Raw genomic sequence first — 20,079 nt, 5'->3', positions numbered from 1 at the left:
GTCCCAAGACTAAAGTAAAGTCCCAATAGCGTCCTCCAAAGGGTGTGATGTGAATTACAGCTTACATTATTTTTATTTTTTTGAATGAAACAAACAATAAAAAATAGGATTAAACAGGATAAAATATCCCATCCCATTAATTCTAAATGTTTGTTTGTTTTCTCCTGAGGGAAACAGTAAAAATTCATTCAAGTAATGACAAAACTCCACATAAAGATACACAGCAACCAAAAAACAGAGTGACAATGCTGTTTATTTGCTTTTCACTCTCAACCAAATATTGATCTTGTCATCTGATTGAAAGGAAAAATCACATTTACATTGTTCTTAATTTTTATTTATTTATTTTGCAAAAAAATAAAAAAATAGTTTGGGTTGTTTTTTTCCTGAAATTTATATGAGATGTATTCATATTCAAAATCTAAATTTGTGTGATTTGAGGGATGATGGAAATCTGTCCCTGACTTTGACAGTGGGGAAAAGAAAGTGCTAACATGCTATCTCATTTCTGGGTTTTAGGATTAATTCCTGAAATACTCTTTCTTAGATGACAAGCATTTGTTTGTAGGCTGGGGGGTGTAAAATATCTTTTAGTCATTGTGTTCTTTTTTTTTTCTTGCACTTTTTCAGTGGAAATAATTATTAATTGTTGGGTGTTGGCTCGAAAAAAAAATCAACGATGCATTTAACTTTAAAATGAAACCTTTATTCATAGAAAACATCAGTTTGATCATCAGAAAAGTGCTGAACACAAAAACAAAACAAAAGTCGAGAGAAAACCAAATTTAAGGAAGTGATGCTCCAACAGGAAAGGAGGAGCTCCCATCGCCCAGCAATGCTTCCTGTCGACATCAATTTAAACTCAGAGTAAAGCTGAAACTGTTGCAGCCGGCTGTGATATGTTAGTGGTGTTTGTAGATTTAACTCGGCACCAAACTCGCCCATGTTCTGGTCGCGGGTTCCTAACACTCGGCCCCGGAGGCGCCGAGTGTTTCTGGAGGCGACCACAGCGGACGTCTGCTGCTCTGAAGATAAAACTGAAAAGTCTCTGAGGGTTCAAAGTGCTTCAGTGACCTCAAGATAACCAGACATCCTCATCAATGTTTTTAAGGACATTAAGACGACTCAACATGTAGCCCTTTTTCATCGTGGAAGAGTTTCATTCCAAAAAAGTCCAGTTTGAGTTTCTTTTTATTGTGCTCTGTTTAAAAAAAACCTTTGTAAATCTGCTGTTTCTGTCTGTAGTGCTGCAGTGTTAGAATGAACTCTGTACATTTTCAAACGTGTTTTTGTGTGTAGTCGTCTGAGCAAAGCCCCTTCGTCCTCACATGACCGGGTAGCTGGCGAGGTTGGCGATGCCGCAGAGGTTGCCGCGGTTGCGTGCCATCATGATGTAGCCCTGATTGCCCCACTCCGTCCCCCAGCTGTCAAAGACAAAAGACAGACACATGAGAGTCGAACGTGGCCAGGAGTCATCTCAGCTCTCAGTTTGTCACCAACAACAGACGGCGTCACATCAACGCCGAGCTAACAAACAGGCCGTCGTTTCATTTTGGCGGCCTCATGAGCCACCTGATGCCGCTCAGACAGCTGACATGTCCCACCTGTTCTTGACGATCCAGAATTTCTTCCCCTTGGTGTTCACTCCGAAGCCCACCGCCAGCACGGCGTGATTGATGTCCTCACTGTTACAGTTGCGGTCGTAGTAAACACCTGAGCACACGACGGAGAGGAAGAGTCAGTGAGCTGAGAAACACAAACACGCCGGCGCATGTGGAGCTCACAGAGGTTTTAAAATGATTTTTCACAGTTAACTTGTGGAAATTTGAAACTTGCTCTGGATGACAAAATCTCCAATCTGCCAGAATTTCACCGTTTCCATTCAAACTTATTATCCTTAAAATCTTCATGAAATCGTGAACACTTTTTATATCATTGGAAGTTTTCCTGCAATCGTCCTTTAAAGTACTCATATCCAGTGATCCTCCTGTGGTTGTGGTGGAGTCCGCCATTTGCGCCCTGGTCTATTAGCCTATTGGTTGAGACCTCACCACAATCATTCATCAAAATTGCGTCTACAAACCAAGCAGCGCTGTAATGTAATGAAGTAAAAATACTTTTGACTTTGACTTTTACAACATTTCTCCTGAGCATTCACAGTACAATCAGAAGGTTTTACAAATCAGCGATCCTAGCTTGCAGGTTGGATTATGGGTAAAGTACATAATGTACATAACCCTTTAAAACCTGGATTGACATAAGCGTTCTTTTGCAGCATTCAGACGCCTTTCACAAGCAATTAAACATTAGAAACAAAGAAAACAAAAGAAGAAAAAAAGGGGGAAAATATAAAATGCATACATATTTATCATAATTATATATTTAAATATATGTTACAGAAATATATTAATATACTAATTCCGCACTTAAAAAAAATCAGGAATTTTTCTTGTAACTTTTACTATTTCCTTTGCCAATGTTTTGGGTTATTTCCTGGAAAGTTCCACATTGTCTTCTTCTAATGTTCTTGAAAGAAATCAGGACAGTTTGTGGGATTAAAGTTTCTGGTTTCATGTTGGTTATCACATCATGTAGATTTGTTAAAAAAGAAGCCAATAGAAGCTCTAACCCTTCGAACCCTGAGCATGTTGTGTGAGCTAAAAACAAACAACGATTTCAGTTTGTCTCTATCTCCATAAAATGATACATATGATAACAAGGAGCGTCTCACTGACCCTTGGTGTAGAACTGGAAGCTGCTCAGCGTGGCGTCGATGCCCACAGAGACCGGACCGTATTTAAAGAGCGCGACGGCCAGCGCATGCTCGTTGCCCTCTGGGATCTCCCTGTAGCCTTTGCACTGGGCCGCCATGCCTGATGAATTGTAGCGGCACGGCTGGTCCTGCACACATGACAGAGGAAAAAAAAACTGTCAAAGGTGAAGCTGAAAGTGTTATTTGCAGTTCTGCAACTGACAAAAAGGGCCTGAAATTTAAGACCTTCGACAATCAGAAAATGTTACATAAGGACACAGCGGGGTCACGGTTACAGACTTAAGTGTCTTTATATGAAGAAATTCATTCTTTTAAACAACGAAGCAAAAACTTACAGAAATGCAACAAAAAGTGAATAATCCAAAAATAAATCAGCAGAAAATATCACAGAAACTTTTCAAAATATGAGAATCTGCTGAAAAATCTGAAAAAAATGTCTTCTGTTTTCTGGTGTGTTATGGAAGATATAATTAATTGAGAAAAATCTTTGAATAATTGAATTATGGGATTGATTGTTACTTGCAGGTCTGTACACTGAACATTAGATTTACTGTGACATGCAAACTTCTCAGGACATGTGTGATCACAGCGGCAGAACATTTCTAAAATCCAAACAACAAAGAAACAAAGAAATCAAGAACCAGCTGTTTTTCTTCCTTCATCACCAGCAGATGACTAAAAAGGAAACTCTCTCTTCATTTCTGCTGAATCATTTCCATTTGTGCTGATTAAAGGTCACAAAGTGTTTGGTTTTCTTTCTTTTTGTGTTGAAAGGTGATTGGGTAAAGTGTGACATCGGGACTGCTGAACATGGCAGGTTCAGTCTGTGTCTACAGCTCTGGTTTGATAGTGATTTTTAAAAAAAAGTTATTTGGTATCATATAAAACTAGCATGATTAATTATTAAATAGAAGTAGGACATTCATCTTAAGTTTGTCTCCACTCCTGTTATCAGTTTTTTTTTTCATGTTGCACATTGCCAGCACAGCGGTGCAGTTGTGTCACAGTGTCAGACTCTGGAAACAGACTCTGGAAACAGACTCTGGCGGGTATTCAGACTGGCTCTAGTTGCAGCTTGTGGTCACAGAACAGGAAGTCACAGCACCAGCAGCGGGGGAACACGTGTTTCACACAACAGGAAGGAGAAACGAAACACTCAGCGAGGTCGACCTCACTTCGCTTCACGTCTCGGGACATGTGATAATTTATTAAGTTGACTGAAAATCTGACCCACTGAAGTGAAAGTCGAGTATAAATCTATTTTATCCTCGACTATATCGGATATATAGACTGGATCTAAATATTTCTTTGATAGGTGCAGGATTTACTGACCTCTCCGACGTACGGGTACGCCTCCTCAGAGTCGATGCCTCCGTTTTCCTGCACGTACTTGAAGGCGTTGGTCATGTATCCTCCTCCGCAGCCGTCGTTCTCTGTGACACAGTCCACCAGGTTCTGGGGACTGAGATCCACCAGCTGACCTGTCGTCTTAGCCAACTGACCCTCCAGGGCCCCGGCTGAGCTGAAGGCCCAACAGGAGCCACAGGCGCCCTGAATCAAAGAGAGGAGAGTCGGATGATACACTGTGCACACAGCAGCTGATAAAGACCTGCTGAGAAATATAAGAGGAAGCGGAGAAATAAACAGAAATACGCGAGGAAATCACACTGATAAATGAGACATGAAAAACAAAAGCTTGTGTCTTCTCCTGTCCGTCCACAGGGAGGCAGACTTTGACAGCTTTGACTCAACACACAGAAATGTTTTTTGAATAACACAATGTCTCTTTTTGTGTGAGTGGTGCAGGCTCACAGGAGGACGAGTGTGTTCATGTCACAGAGAGAAATAAGATGTTTGATCAGGCTGTACGGAAACACCCCTCACATGACATGTCCGAGGCGCTAATATTGTGTTTTAACCCTTCAAAAGCTGAGCAAATTGGTTTCTGTTCTTTCAAAAACATGCGGAGAAGGAATCAAGCAACCCACCCCCACACCACATAGCCTAAATAAATAAATAAATAAAATAAATAAAATCAAATAAAATTTAAAAAGCAAGAAATGAGTAAAAAGTTAGCAAAAAAGAAAAAAGAAAGAAAAAAGAAAAAAAACAAAAACAAGTGTGAATATGATGGCAATAGTTTTTTTTATTTTATCTTTTTCAATTTATTTTCATTTGACCTTTTTACTTTATGTTTTATCTATTTTATTTCCCTTTATTTGTGGTTTTATTGATTTTTATTAATCCGTTGTTTGTGGTCTATTTCTTTGTATTATTTTATATTGACATTTTATGTTTTGCATCTTGCATCAGTTTTTTTTAAATTTTAGTCTAACTCTCCCTTAGTTGCTTCTTGCTTGTGTTTAATAGGAGTGTTCTACTTTGCTTTGTTTGTCAAAACACTTTGTATACTCTGTTTTTAAGGTGCTATACAAATAAAGTTATTATTATTAAAGTACTTTTATAATGTGGCCTGAACAAATATTTCAGTATCGTCCTGGCTAAGAGCAGCAATATGAGTTTAATAAAACATATTATCTCAGTCTGCATCAAACAGAATGATGAGACCTGAATACTGAAGCTGTTTAAAGAGTAAAACTGTGTCCTCTGCTGCTGTTTGTGTTTGTGCTCTCAGTCATGAAGAAGCAAAACACCTTCAAAGTTGTTGTCTGACTGTAAATTGAGAGTCTGAGAGAGAACACCTCGGCTGCTCCTCCTGGAGGAAAACGCTGCTCAGAGATGCTCCAATTAAAAGTTAGTAAATGTGTAATCGCATCTTTTCACTGGAGGAGGTCGTGAATGCGGCTCTGAACTCTGCTAGAGCTGAAATCTGCCTCAAACAAACAAAACATCAAAAACACAATTGAGCTGATGATAAATGCAGCCGGGGAGGAGGCTGTTAGTATGCAGAGAGCCACACTGCTGCATCATTCATGAACAACAGGAAGCTCAAGAACAGCTCATAAATCCTGTTCATGGCTGCATTTTGATTTCCACCCACCAGAGGGCAATGACCTCCTCCACATACACTGTAACTGCATTTACAGATGGTATTATTATTAAAATCACAATATTTAGAAACTAAAATAACAATATTGTTTACATTTTTCTTCTAAAATCACCTGGAATTAATACTTTTTCATTTTTGTGCATTTTTATAGAATTTTATATAGAATTTCTAATAAATCATTTAAACAAAAAATAAATTGCTAAAAATTTAAACAAAATTAAATGCATTGTTTTGTGCATTTTTATAGATTTTAGATCTTTTAAAAACTTTTCCATTTTTTTGTTGTTGTAATTTTCTAGTCTTGCAAAACTTTATGTATAGCTGTTATTTCAGTTTTGCCACGTGAAGCACTTTTGACTGAATATTTGTATGAAAAATTAATTAATAAAATTGAATTAGTTATAACATAATCTATCTGAAATAAAGATAAAAATAAAAACTACCTCTAAAACAGATGATTTTTTTTTCTGAGAAGTATGGAACTCTTTTTTTGTGAGTGTGTCTGACTGTACCTAATTTGGAGAAAATACATATACAAAAATCTATTTGCATCACTAGAAAAATATTTTAAAAAAAAAATTGGTTAACCAGAAACATTCAAACTGAACTGCAAAGTCAATAAAACTAAATAAAAAAGTAAAATATTATATATGAAATAAAAACTAAAAAGCACATTTAAAAATAACATAGAAAATAAAATATTAACCCTGCTGAGCCCTCTGTGCTTCAGTTTCAGCTCTCAGAAAACATCACATCATTCTGCTGCTGGCAAAAAGCACAGATGGAGGCGACTCCATCTACTTCCTGCTCTGCTCGACCCTTGTTTACTGAAATAAGACCTGGCTGTCTGATCTGCTCATAATGACTAATTACATTTCATAAAAAAATATATTCTTTTGTTTTCAGAGTCCAGCAGCAGCGAGAACGGGCTGTCTCCTGCGGCAGGTTGAACACTAAGTAACTAACTAACTAACTAACTAACTAACTAACTAATTGGGTTGTTTCACTTTTCTGAAGCGTGAAACAAAACTGGAGCAAAAACATATTAAGTGTTTTTAATTTAAAGAATTATTTTAGTATTTGTCATTTCAGATCAATAATGCCTACTTGGAACACAGACTGTATTTCTCTTATAATATTTACAGTTTATTTTTTCATGTTCCCGGTTGATGTCATTATTTTGCTTCTGCCTGCCGCAGCTTCATCTCCCCACAGAAATCAATAACGCTTGTTTTTCCTTCTCAAAGTTGTGCCTGGAAACAGCCATCGGGAATTTTTTTCTCAGTTTTCCCCGAACACACACCATCACCTGCCAAACCCGACACAACTTCTGTTTTTACATTCATTTAAGTAACTTCTGACGGGAATATGAAAGTCACAAAAATAGGAACTTCTTCTTCAGTTAGAGTTTTTGTAAATTTTTGGGTCATTGCTTCTCATGTCGCTCATGTGTTTGAAAGAAGTTTGCGCAGGTTTTAGAAATGTCTCACAAAATGCAAGACATTAGTATTTAGACATTTATTAAACATAAATTAAAAATGTGTAGAAAACTACATTTACAGCTTATTTTCTTAATTATACATTAAAAATATATTATAAAATTAGTATTATTTTTAGACATACAATTCCACTTTTCTGTCTTTGTTGTTTTCTTTTTACTTCAATATTCTTTTATTTTTCTTTTTTTGTTTGTGGTAATTATCACACACACACACACACACACCCACACACACATATATGTGTATTTATTTTATTTTTTTTGCTAATTTTTAGGTCATTGCCTCTTATGCTGCTCATGGATTTCTTCAAATATTTTTGAAAGAAATCAACCCAATTTTCTCATGTTTCAGAAATGTCTCACAAAATGCAAGAAATTAGTATTAAGACATTTAAAAATAAGCTACAGTGTCTAGAAAACTTTTTTTGCTTCTCATGTTGGTCATGGCTTTCTTCCCATGTTTTTGAAAGAAATCAAATCAAGATGCAGTTTTCAATATTGGAGGGCTGATTGGTGTTGCGTATTGGCTGATCTCTGACCTGGTTCTTCACTGACGTCACCATGCCCTTCTTGCGGTAGTCAAGAGATTTGGGGAGCCTGGTCAAAGAGTTGTCCAGATCCACGGTGAAGCTGCGCTCCCTGTTCACGGGGATCTGCAGGCCGGTCATCTTCTCCGACACTTCCTCTGAGGTCTGAGAAGCAGGAGACAAAGAAATGCGACAGCAGGTTGAGTTGCTTGATCAAAAACACTACTCTGGCATGTTGAGTGCAAAAGTTCAGAGTAACAGGTTGCTCTACTCCAACAATAGATGGTATGGAACCTTCCTCACTTCCTGGAATAATCTTGTGAGATAGAAATGTTGTGGGACAGGCAGAGGAGAAGAGAACAGAGAGGATTTATTTTTAGACTTAAGACAAGACCAAGTAAAAAAAGATCTATGGGACGGGGAGGATTTGATTCAGCTGCTGATGGAGGATAAAAAGTGTTTCATGAAGAGAAGGGTTTAACAGTTTTACTCCAAAGTGAGATGTCATTTTTCTGAAGTGTACAAATGTCAAAAAGTCGCCTCCAGAGGGGCTTAAAAGTGCAAATAAGGGAGGTACAAGATTTACAAAACAGTGACATAAAAGAAGATCAGAGGAGCACAAGAGGAATTTAAATAAGTGACTCCTGCTGACTGTCACAATGAAACTGCTGGTGATATGAATACAAGCATTTATTTATTAAAAAAAACCCCTCAAAAAATCCCCCTAAAATTCATTACTATCAGAATCCCCCAGTGCTTTCATCACAGCTCAGGCTGCAGGACAGAGATCATCAACATTAGAAATACAAATCTTCTCTTAACCCTTTAAAACCTGAGCAATGGGGAACAAGAAATTGCTAAATAATTATCAAGAACTTAACAAAATGTTACAAGAAATTACCTGAAAATAAGCAATAAATAAATAAATAAAAATAAAATAAGAAATAAAAGAAACAAGAAAATTGCTTTACAAAAATGCTTAAAATAAAATCAATTTCTTTTCTGTAGAATGATTAAATATTTTTCATAATTAGAAGAATTCTGAATAAAGTTTTCTAGACATTTTTCCATATTTTTTGTCACGTCATGGAGTGTGTTTGTGTTTATAATGTGAGACGCTGGCGGGAAAAGAAACAGGCTTTTTGTTAATGAATGCACTTTGCAGAAAAATCGATTGTCAAGATGCTAATAGCAGCTTATTCTCAGACTGTAAGGAAAGGATCAATGCTGATTGATTTTTAGAGATGCAACAATTAATCGACCATTTCTGAATAATCATATGATCTTTTTAGTCTTTCTTTAAAGCTCCGGTGTGCAGGATTTGAGGGGATATGTTGGCAGAAATGGAATATAGTATAATCAGTCTGTTTTCTTTAATGTATCCTGTAATCAGATGAAAATAAGAATCATTGTGTTTTTGTTATCGTAGAATGAGCCGTTCTTCTGAAGGATTGGGTCCCGAATTCGACATGTTGCACCGCCATGCTTCTACAGTGGCCCAAAACGGACAAACCACACACTGGCTCTAGATGGGGGCATTTGTATTTTCAAGGCAGCCAACTGCAATGAGCAGCGCTGGAGTTACAATGTTTGTAACGTGAAAGTGTAATTCAGTATTTCTACCACTTTTAATCACAGGATCTATTTCTTTTGGAAAGGAAGCGACCTTTGTGGGTAATTTGGCCTCCAGTGAAAACCTGAATGTCTGGATATTGACGTATCAGAGAAAAAAAATAGCTGACTTCACATTAGCATGTGTTGGACTCGCAGCATTGTGCCAAAATGTATCAGAAATACATTGATTTTTATTTGGTTTTTGATCAGTTTGAATCACAGAGTCTATTTTTTTTGGAGAGGAAGGGTTTGAAAAAATGTTTAATAAATGTCTATTATACATCTACTTGCCTTTAGACTTTAAGATTTCAGTTATTCAAGGTTAAAAAGTCAAATTTTGCTGTTCATAATGTAAACGCGGGTGTGCACAACTTTTGTTAACTCTTTCCAGGTTTTGATGTACTGTATTTTTAAACATATTTAATGATTATTTTACAATAATGGGCTGTATGTAGCTGATAAATCCTGTTCTATAACAGGACTAAAGCTTAAAGATGATGTTTGAATGATGTGTATTGCTCAGTTGGTCCCTAGCGTCTGGAGCAGAAAAAGGTGAACGCATATTACCTGATGAGAGAAAAGGGGTGAGCGTGTTGTGGCTGTCCCCAAGATGCCAAACCACAAACGAGATTCACAGATTTGTAACATATAACTGCTTTATTTGGTGTTTACGGCTGCTTTAATCGCCTGCTGTGTTTGTTTTAGACAGAGAAACTGCAGGAATTCTAGCGCGGAGACTACAAGAGGCCAGACATGACAGAGAAGGAAGGAGAAACATGTTTCTCTTTCCGTCAAACCCTCATGAAGACTCCTACAGACGGAGTCAGTTGTCCTCCACTGTGACACAAAGTAAAAAAACAGAAATGAGTCCCAGAGTGTGCAGGAGCGCCTCGGACTCACCATGTCGCCCAGGTGGTTCATCCCCAGCTCGTACGAGTGCATGCCCAGCGCTGCCTCCTGGTTGTGAGCGTCAATCATACGCATATTCTTCTCCCAGATGGCCCTGCGGATCTCCTCTTCACCCTGAGACACACAAGTGCACGTTTGAGTCAAAACAGAAACACACTGGGTGGTTTACAAAGGATGATGGGATACCGAAGGCTGGTTAAACCTTTGAAATCTGAGCAAACTGCCTTGATTTCTCCCCAAAACATGGAACGAAGGCAGTGAGCAACTTAAAAACCTAAAAATTAGTAAGAAATTAGTAAAAAGTACAAGAAAATTACCTAAAAATTAGTTTAAAAAAAAGAAAGAAAAAAACAAGGCAGGCAGGACTTGGCAAAAAGTGTTTAAAATGTCTAACTCTGTGATATAATTTTAAATATGTAATTATGTTAATTATGAATATAGTTTTATCTCCTAGCTTTTGTGTTTTTTTCCCCCCTTGACATTTATTTGCATTGCTTTTTTAAAAGACAGTTACTAATTTCTTGAAATTTGTGGAATATTTCTTACCAAGTTTCTCAACTTTTTTTCATGTGTAAATCATAACATAAACATAAGAGGAACGCCAAGAGCAATGACAGAAAATATGACCAAAAAATGTGCAATACATTTGTAAACAGTACAAGAAATTTACCTAAAAAAATGAAACAAAACAAAACATAAACCCAAAAGGAAAACAAGACTTGGGAAAAGTGCTTAAAAAATTACAATAATTCTGTAACATAATTTAAAAAAAATTTATTTATGATAATCATATAGTTTTCCCTAGCTTTTTTTCTTAAACCCTAGACATTATTTCCTCACTCTTTAAAAAATCAAATTGTCTAAATCTACTTATTTCTTGCAATTTGTTGATCATCTTACCAAGTTTCTTACCAAAGAAATCAAATCAATTTACTCAGAGCTTAAAGGTTTACAAACTTATGAAAGGCATCTGAAAGCAGCGCTAGAAAAGTGATGTTACTCCAGGTTTTAAAAGGGTTAAAGTCAGACACGACAATAAAAGTCTGCATTTCTAACCAACATTTGGAGAAGATTTTAATCATTTTACATTTTTCACCTGACTGGTTTCATAAGGAGATCAAAACATACACAGATTTGATTTAATCACCATAATTTCAGTCTTAAGTTTTATTTCCCTTCATTCCTTCCTGTGTTAACACCTGACAGCTACAAGAAATTAATTTGGGCAAATAGGGCAAATTTATATTTTAATTAGCAAGTCTGTCTGTGTTATAGCACCATTTCATTAATTAGGCCAATTAAAGCAGAGCACATAAAGTGAGCATACATCTTCCCTGGTACATCTCATATAGCAACATAACTGTCCAATGTTATCGTGAGCTGTGTTCAAATATTCTTTATTCCTTCATTTTTAGAATATTTGTATCTCATCACCACAAAGTGTCTATTAAGAGCTACGAGTGAGACTGATCATTTTCTCCATCACAACATGTGAATAAGATAGAGTAAAGCGCTCGCTGAGTTACTTAAAAAACCTCCATGCTCTACTTAGTATTCGTGGTCTTAACAACCATTAGCATAACCATAATCATTATTTCTATCTTGATATCCATTTCAGTAATGGAAAATGCAAATGATGCGAGGAGACTTTGATTCTATTACGGTGATGTCAGTTCAAGGAGGCTGAATTAGACGAACTGTTGGATGAATACTGATTAAAATCACAGCGAGCGAGAGCGAGAGAGCTGCGCTGTCTTTCTGCTGACTGCACAAATGTAAATAATACACCACATAATGAACACATGGACACACACACACATTCAAATAAATACATGCATGTACACGCAGATACAGATCAAAGCAACGTCAAACACACATGTTTACATACTGTGCATGCACCCCGGCACATGCAGCACTGTAAATAAACTGCACACGTGCATCTGTACCCACACACAAACACTAACACAGCTGTGGAGTGGTGACCTCTCGCCAGAGGTGAAGCGCGGAGGGATACTGTAACAGATGCTGAGTGAGCGCTCAAGACGGAAATCTGCAGTCAGCTCTGGTTTAACACCAACTGAACTACATTTCCTTCTTCACTGCCAGCAGCTGGAAATAAATCATTTAAAAAAAAGATGACTGTAAATTTTAGCGACGGTGAAACTGAAAGAGGAGGGTAAATTTAGAGGTGAGAGGAGTTTCCACTGTGGGAAGTTTGTGACAGCAGCTGACTGCTGCATGTAATAAAATACAAAAACTGATGGCTTAAGCTGACCTCAATTAAAAACTAAATTATAAAGCCTTGGAAAGACATTTTTTCTGTGTGATATCAGTTGTTGAAGCCATGTTAACCCTTTAAAACCTGGAGCAACATCACTTCTCGTGCTGGTTTCAGATGCCTTTCACAAGTATTTAAACCTTTAAGCCTTGAGCAAATTGGTTTGATTTCTTTGGTAGGAAACTTGGTAAGATGGTCAACAAACAAACAGTGAGGAAATAATGTCTGGGGTTAAAGAAAAAAAGCTAGGGAAAACTATAATTATCATAAATAATCTTTTTGTTGTGCCAATTCTTTAAAAAAAAGAACACTGAAAAAAAGGCAATGATCAACTCTATAAGAAAAGTTCTACAAATTGCAAGAAATAAGTAAATTTACAAAATTATTTTTAAAAAGCTAGGGAAAAAACTGTAATTATAATAATCGTAATTACATATTTAAAATTATGTTACAGAATTATTATAATTTTTAAGCACATTTACCAAATCTGCCTTGATTTTTTAAAAACCTAATCTAATTGGTCTAATCTAATTCTCAGGTAATTTTCCTGGGTTTTTGGGCTATTTTTTGGGTTCTTTTTTCATTTCATTGCTCATTGCCCTCTTGCCATGTTTTTAAAGAAATCAAGATACTTTGGCTATTTATGCCTGTATTTACTTCCTGGTTAAATAAAACCTGAATCAAAGCAGAAAGAGTCACTCTGGCTTTACAACAGCCTTTTAGAAATGAACTTCCTAAAATACCGAGTACAGATGAGAAAGATAAAGCGACTGTAAATTCTCATTGTGCTTGCTTTACTTTTGGTTCTCTGTTCTCCACCTGTCTCGTGTTTGCGGGCCAAAACAAGGACGTAGAGCAACCGGTGCCGGCCACTAATTTCTCTCTCTTCCAGTCTACAGTGTTTCTGGTAAAAGAAAAACCCGATGATATATTTTAACATTTATGATTCACCTTTACAGTTGAAGTTAGAGGAAGTAGCTGCAGGGCAGCTGCTTCGTCAAAGTTTCTCATCAGAAGTTAGTAATGAAGCATCAAACTCAATCCAGAGGGAAAAATCTTAAAAAGGGTGAGCTGCTTTGTTATAGTAAATGCTTCATAAACTACAAAAAGATTACAGGGGGAAATAATGTGGCAGCAACTATACGTCTTTGTAAAAAGTAACTGGGAAAAAAATCAGTAATTGCACTCTCTGCTAATTTTTAAACTGTTGCCTCTGCAACACAAATACTTCAGATGTTCTAGTTGGAAAAATCTGTTTATATGCCGATGATATGATACTGTCCACTGGCACACCACCACCACCACAACAACAACAAAAAAAAATCTGCTTCCAGATGATTTTCACAAGTATTTAAACCTTTAAGCCTTGAGCAAAGTGATGTCTTTTCTTTTAAAACCATAGAAGAAAAAGGTAATGAGCAATTTGGTAAGAAATGTTCTGCAAATGCAAAAAATTAGTAAATTTAGAAAACTATTTTCAAAAATCTATGGAAAAAATATATTTCTAAACATCATAATTAAAATGATGTTACAGAATGAAATAAAATGATAGGCTATCTTAAAAAATAAAATAAAATAAGACTCTACATATAGAACGAACTGAATGTTGGCCAAATGACAAATCAATAAAACCAGTGGAATGGACATGTGTTACTTCCTGAGAGGAAGATCTGCTCTGTTGTCTAAACAGAGCTGCATCCTCCAGATAAATATCCACCAGACTGACGACAGGCCAGCTGAGAGAGCGAGAGGAGACTAGCACTGAATCGACTGGCCGTTAAATTGAGTCAGCTGCAGACAGACAGTGAGTCAAACACAAAGACGTCCACATGTTGAGCAATTTACTGAAGCACAAAGAGAGACGCAGCGAGGGAGGTAAGAGTAAACACAGAGAGCCTTCAGACGGAGAGGAGAGCTCGATAAATGCTCATTGATACCTCCGTACATACAGACGCAGCTAAGAGGGTGAAGCCACCGACACTCAAGATAAATGAAGACTTTAAACGTCGCCATGGAAAAATTATTCAGTCGACTCGACTGTGCTGCAGTTTTTCTCTGGAACAACTGACACGCCACCAGCAATAATGAACATTTGACATCCTCTACTGTTACTGTCAGTTTGATTTTCACATGCAACGTGCACAAGTGATGTAACTTGAGAACGTGGCCAGATGGAATCAGACGTGTGGGCATGAAAAGCTTGAATGACAGTCAGGTAATAACTTCTGCCTCGCCACTTTTGCTTGCCTACGTGGTCTTGGATTGGAAATAATGACGGCGAGTGAGGTGGCTGCAATAGAAATAAACCTGCTGATGTTTTGAACATCCATTGCCATGGTTACTGGGATGTTATCCCCAGAGGAGATTTCACTCAGTGAAAACACAGTTATCTTGCAAATGTGTTTTATCAACATTAAAAAATATCACTTAAATTTTTCACAAATCTGTGACAGAAACCCGCCCACTGACAGAGACTCACCAGGCCGTTGTACTCTCTCCTGTGTGTGGTCCTCCATTCCTCCCACTGGACGTCCAGAGACGCTTCATCCAGGTGGCTCAGAGCCGACGCCGCCAGCAGCAACACGCAAACAAACTGCAGCATCCTGAGAGAAAACGCATCATGGGTCATATACATCACATGCAAAATGAATGTATGCTGGAATTCTTTCTCAGTGAGGAGGGAGAGTCAGATCCGTTATTATGAATAAAAGATCTAACATGAATCATCACTTTGGATTGGTATCTGCAGACTGGATTACAGTAACATAACAGTTTCAGTCACATGATGGTTTAGTCACTGAGCTGGTCAAGGAGCTGTTTATTTTTCCAAGGAAACCGTCCAACAGCTGACACTGGAGATGAAACCTGCGTCCTGTCCAGAGGTCAGAAAACTAATGATCTGTGCTGCTTGCACAAGAATTCAAGTCTGTTCAAAGTTTTTCTTTGCTGCAAACTTGAAATTTGAAGATAATGAACATCATCTGTCAGTTTCACACAAAACATATGTGTACCAGTCCACAGACCTTTTGTTGTTGTTGTGTGAAAAGTTCCTTTGCTGTCTCATCAGAGTTTCAGAAACTGACTTTGCGCCCTTTTTAACTCTAAACCTGAGAAAATAAATCACAGCAGTCCGACTTGTTTGTCCATCTTTCTCTGCTTTCTCTCCATCTGTCATTCATTAGCACCTCCCTGCTTCTCTCTTGTTTTATTACTTCCTCCTTCTAATCTGCATTTGTGTCCACTGTTTCTAGTAAAGCCCATCGATCTGTAAAGTTTTATCTAAACCGAAAGCAGACAACAAACTCTGAGTCTGTGTGAAGAGAGCTGCTTTACGCTGTCTGCTTCCTACACACATTGATTTGATCCTGTCTGGCTTCACCCCTGGGTGGTTGAAAGGAAATGTGATCATTTGAATAGCAGGGTCACATGATCTATGCAAATAATTTATAGTGAAAACGAAAAACATGTGCACTGTGTCGTGTAGCTGTGTGACTCGTAGGAATTCTCCTCATGATGGGTTCTTTGTGCTTCAAAAATCATATTTTACACCATAAATCGATAGTTTGAATGATATGTTTTCTGTCTCACATTAACTCTGCAGAGGTCACAGCAGCTCCCAGTTCAGACGGCAGCTCTGACTTCCAAAACTCTTTCTATGAAGGTCCAACTGGGTCAAAATCATCCTCTAATCCTAATCCTATTAACGCTAATTACTTTCTTAGCTGGCAAAAATACTTATGAATTTATCTCAGCCAAAACTCAAACGGAAGGAATGTCAAAAGTCAAACTTTAACTTGCTTTAAAATTACTGCAAGACATTTCTATCATTCAATCTGAATCTCCGTAGACCGAATTTTACAAAATCTGAAACAGTTCCAGAGAAAGAATTCACAAAATTCAGTAAACAATAAACTTTACCTTGAGTCCAAAAGAGTTTTGTGAAGTTCTCTGAGTGCGTCTTCCTTGACTGCCAAAGTAGGTCAGCGTGTGAGTTTATATCTGCTGGATTTTGAGGAAGTACGCTCCAGGTTTGGGGAGGAGTTTCCTTTTTTTTCCAGGCAGGGGAATTACATCTGGTTTCACTCAAATAGCAAAGATCCTGAACACAGATGATGTCAGGTGTCGGATTACACGCATCTGAAACTTCACAGAGGCTGATCTCAGCACCCCGCTGCATTCTGGGGCAGCGCCTGAAAAATGAACAAGTCTTTTGGATTTTTAATAAAGATGGTTTCTTGAACTACATTCTTATTTTAACCTCAAACATCACTTGTTCATATTTCACCACGCTCTGATGCATAAATCATGTGCTTAGTTCTTGGCTTTTATGTACAAGAATCAATATAATATGAAAAAAGAGGAGAGACTTTTAACTTTGTGCTGTAGTCTGCTTTAAAGTCATGCTAAATCATTTTGCAGAATAATTCTGTATTTAATGTGAATGGACTTTGAGACCCAACTGTAGGACACTAAGCAAACTTTCTTTTTTATCTTATCACTTAAACCTAATGCTGAAGTGAGCACATGTCCAGGCTTGTTACTTTGCAGTAGCAAAACTGCTCTTTTACAAAAGGAAATGATATTCAACCAGAAGTAATGGCACTGGAGTCGTGCAAAGATGTGTTAAAACCTGCTGTGAATCCTCCAGCCGTGCAAAATCAGACTCTCTTTCCATTAACCCTAAAATTGCACAAATCAAACTTGCAAATATAAAGTACGCCTAATGGGAACACATCTATTTAGAAAAAAACTCAGATTTTGCAAATTTTTTTATGCTGGCATGAGGAGGCATTTCATGTGATTTGAAAAAGCCATATTTCGTAAAACTGCAATAGAAACACTTTTTTGTTTTTATAGGTCACATGTCGCTATGGCTACGTGCTTGTTGGTAGGAACTGGATCCCTCATGATGCAGCAGGAGCTACAAGAGCTGTTATTGCATCACATAAAAGTCCAAAAGTTTTTAATCCACAATTCCTCTGTGAGCTTGTGGAATTTCACCTCCCAGAAATCCCCCGTATGTTGCTCCTCCTACGTATAGGGGCCTTGCCTTTCCATTGGCGCTCCATAACATGCCTACTTGGCCTTAAATCGCTTAATTTTTGAGCAAATCTGTAATGGAAACCCGTCTACTGCAGGGTTACATTGTTGGTTTTAAAACATGTCTCCTTCGATATACTAGTAATCTGCTCTGCCAGTTGCGTTTACACATAGCTGTGAAATTGCTGCCCGGGTGATGTTTGTATTGTGTATAAAGTGCTATATTGTTGTTTAGTTATGTTTAGATCTCAAGGTTCACATAATGAGTTTAGCAGGAGCAGAAACTATGCAAGGGGGAGACATGGTACGTTCACACCAAACACAGAGCCATTTTTTTTGCATCACACGATTACAAACAGTTAATGCAAAGATGTAAATAGATGTCAAATTCATTCAAGCTGAAATTTTCCAACTTGTGTGACGCTGTGTCACGAAAGCCTTTAAACATGGAAATCAGGTGTATTCTCCTGACGTTACTAAGAATCAGAATTGGAGAACAGACTCATTACCACCATCTGTTGACTCAGTCTGTTCTCATTCTTAACTCGTAAAATAACACCCCTTTATCAGTGCATTTGGCGTAAGAATGTAGCGCCAAGATATGAGGGCCTGCTTGGGACATTAAACGCTGTATGCTGTTATCTTACAGGTAACTCTAGTGTGTAGTGTAATAGTGTGTGTGAGCGTATTTCACTATGTTATGCAAGAGCATTTCAATCATGTGTGTGAATGGTTTTCAGTTGTGTTTGTGAGCATTATTATTCCAGTTGGTTGCGTGGGAGCATTTCAGTTGTGTGTGTGTGTGAATGAGATTGGTTTCATATGTGTTTGTGAGAGGTAATTCTGACGAATGTCCCACACGGCCCCTCATACCTAGAGGAACCTTTTGCATGCACATGAAATGCCGCTGGATGGCGTCAGGTGAGAGCAAAGCTGGGCAGAACTGGTTGTGGTGTTATTATATGCTGGTGGACCGCCTGACAGCAGATGCAGAAGGATACCTAAAATGTAATACTGTATTTAGATGCTGAGATCCACTAACAAAGGTGCAGCATGTGATTACTTGAGTTGAGAACATCAGTGTTGCACAGAGCAAAACAGAAAGACACAGAGAAAAGTGAGCGAGGCCATCGGCTGGATCACAGCACTGAGCCTCGAATCACTTGATTCCAGCTTTTCTACAAATCAAACTGAAATAAATATTAGTGTTTGCTGCCTTTCCCAGTTAGTAAGCACAGCTGTTAAGGGCAAATATTTAGAAGTTGTGAAATACTGCAAAAAACACTTTAGCAGCTGTTTTCACACAAGTAACAGGAAAGGAAAAATTCACTTAGCATTCGGTGTGAACACACCTTCACACCCAGAACATATCACTCCTGATGCATGTTACTACTAGGCTGTTCTAACTTTATTAGTAACTGAAGGCTGACATTCAAAATTGCTGCATATTTCTGAAGAAGAGCAGAGAAGAGGTCTCAGCATTAACTGTTCATGAACACGACAGATCAGACTGGATCACTAGCGTTTTTCCCACGACGGAGCCAAAATAGATCTTTACAATATTTATTTTTTCTGCAGTGTCGCCTGGTTTTGTGGATCAGGACTTCCTCATGCTGTTAGTCAACATGTGTCCAGTCTGTGTGTGTATATATATATATGAACATGTCGTGTGACTCCTATAGTCACACAGCAGTCTAGCAAATGTAGTCACCTCTCTAAATAAAGAACGTCCCGTGTACCTCATATGTCCAATGAGACATGGCAGCAGGTTACTCAGACTGAGGTCTGAATGAGGAATCACTGCAGTTTGATGGAGAGGATTCAGCAGAGGTACAGAAATGCAAAAAATAATAAAAGTAACATCTACTTTGAATGTAGTATATTGAAAATATTCACATTCTGTGTTTTTTTCATCTAAAAACGTATCATGAAAAAATGTGGCATTTAAAGTTCTGAAAACTAATGAATATTTGATATTTATGATTAGGACTGATGTTGGTTAAAAAAATAACTCAGTGAAAGTAGAAAATTCTATTAATATAGACTATAATATTTTTCAAAGCTTGATTTTAAAATTGCATTTTGTGTGCAGGGTGATATGAGTGTGTGTAATATTAAAGCAGGCCCTAAGGGGTTAATAATAAGTAGCCCTCGAATACAAGTTCAAGTGCTTTTATGTGAAGTGCTGGTGAACAAGACAATGAGCCCTATTTGCTATTCAATAGCTCATGATGCTGAAGTGCATTTAGAGCGTGTACAACTCCACTTTGTTAGTTAAATTAAACTAACAAAGTGGGCACAAAGTGAGGCGCGAGGGGCAAAGGGGTTGTTTTTAGTCTCTTAATTAATATGTGTGTTTTGGGCTTATGCTTTTGTGTATTTACACTGTGATTTTGACAAACTGGAGCATTTTTTTCTGCAAAGAGTGCA

At 37.6% G+C, this 20,079-nt stretch overlaps 1 protein-coding gene across 1 annotated transcript; it reads right to left on the bottom strand.

Moving 5' to 3' along the window:
• Positions 1 to 684: 684 nt before the first annotated feature.
• Positions 685 to 16,613, bottom strand: ctsk (cathepsin K). Its single transcript, XM_042489577.1, has 8 exons — positions 16,528 to 16,613; positions 15,089 to 15,212; positions 10,323 to 10,445; positions 7,821 to 7,973; positions 4,106 to 4,324; positions 2,736 to 2,901; positions 1,605 to 1,713; positions 685 to 1,424 (listed from the first exon to the last, which is right to left on the bottom strand). Exons 2-8 carry the CDS (start codon positions 15,209 to 15,211, stop codon positions 1,325 to 1,327), a joined length of 993 nt encoding a protein of 330 aa, XP_042345511.1. The 5' UTR covers position 15,212; positions 16,528 to 16,613; the 3' UTR covers positions 685 to 1,324.
• Positions 16,614 to 20,079: the final 3,466 nt, after the last annotated feature.

This window comes from Plectropomus leopardus, chromosome 7 (assembly GCF_008729295.1).
Source record: "Plectropomus leopardus isolate mb chromosome 7, YSFRI_Pleo_2.0, whole genome shotgun sequence".
Lineage (NCBI taxonomy): Eukaryota > Metazoa > Chordata > Actinopteri > Perciformes > Serranidae > Plectropomus > Plectropomus leopardus.
This window is presented reverse-complemented; position numbering and strand designations above follow the sequence as displayed.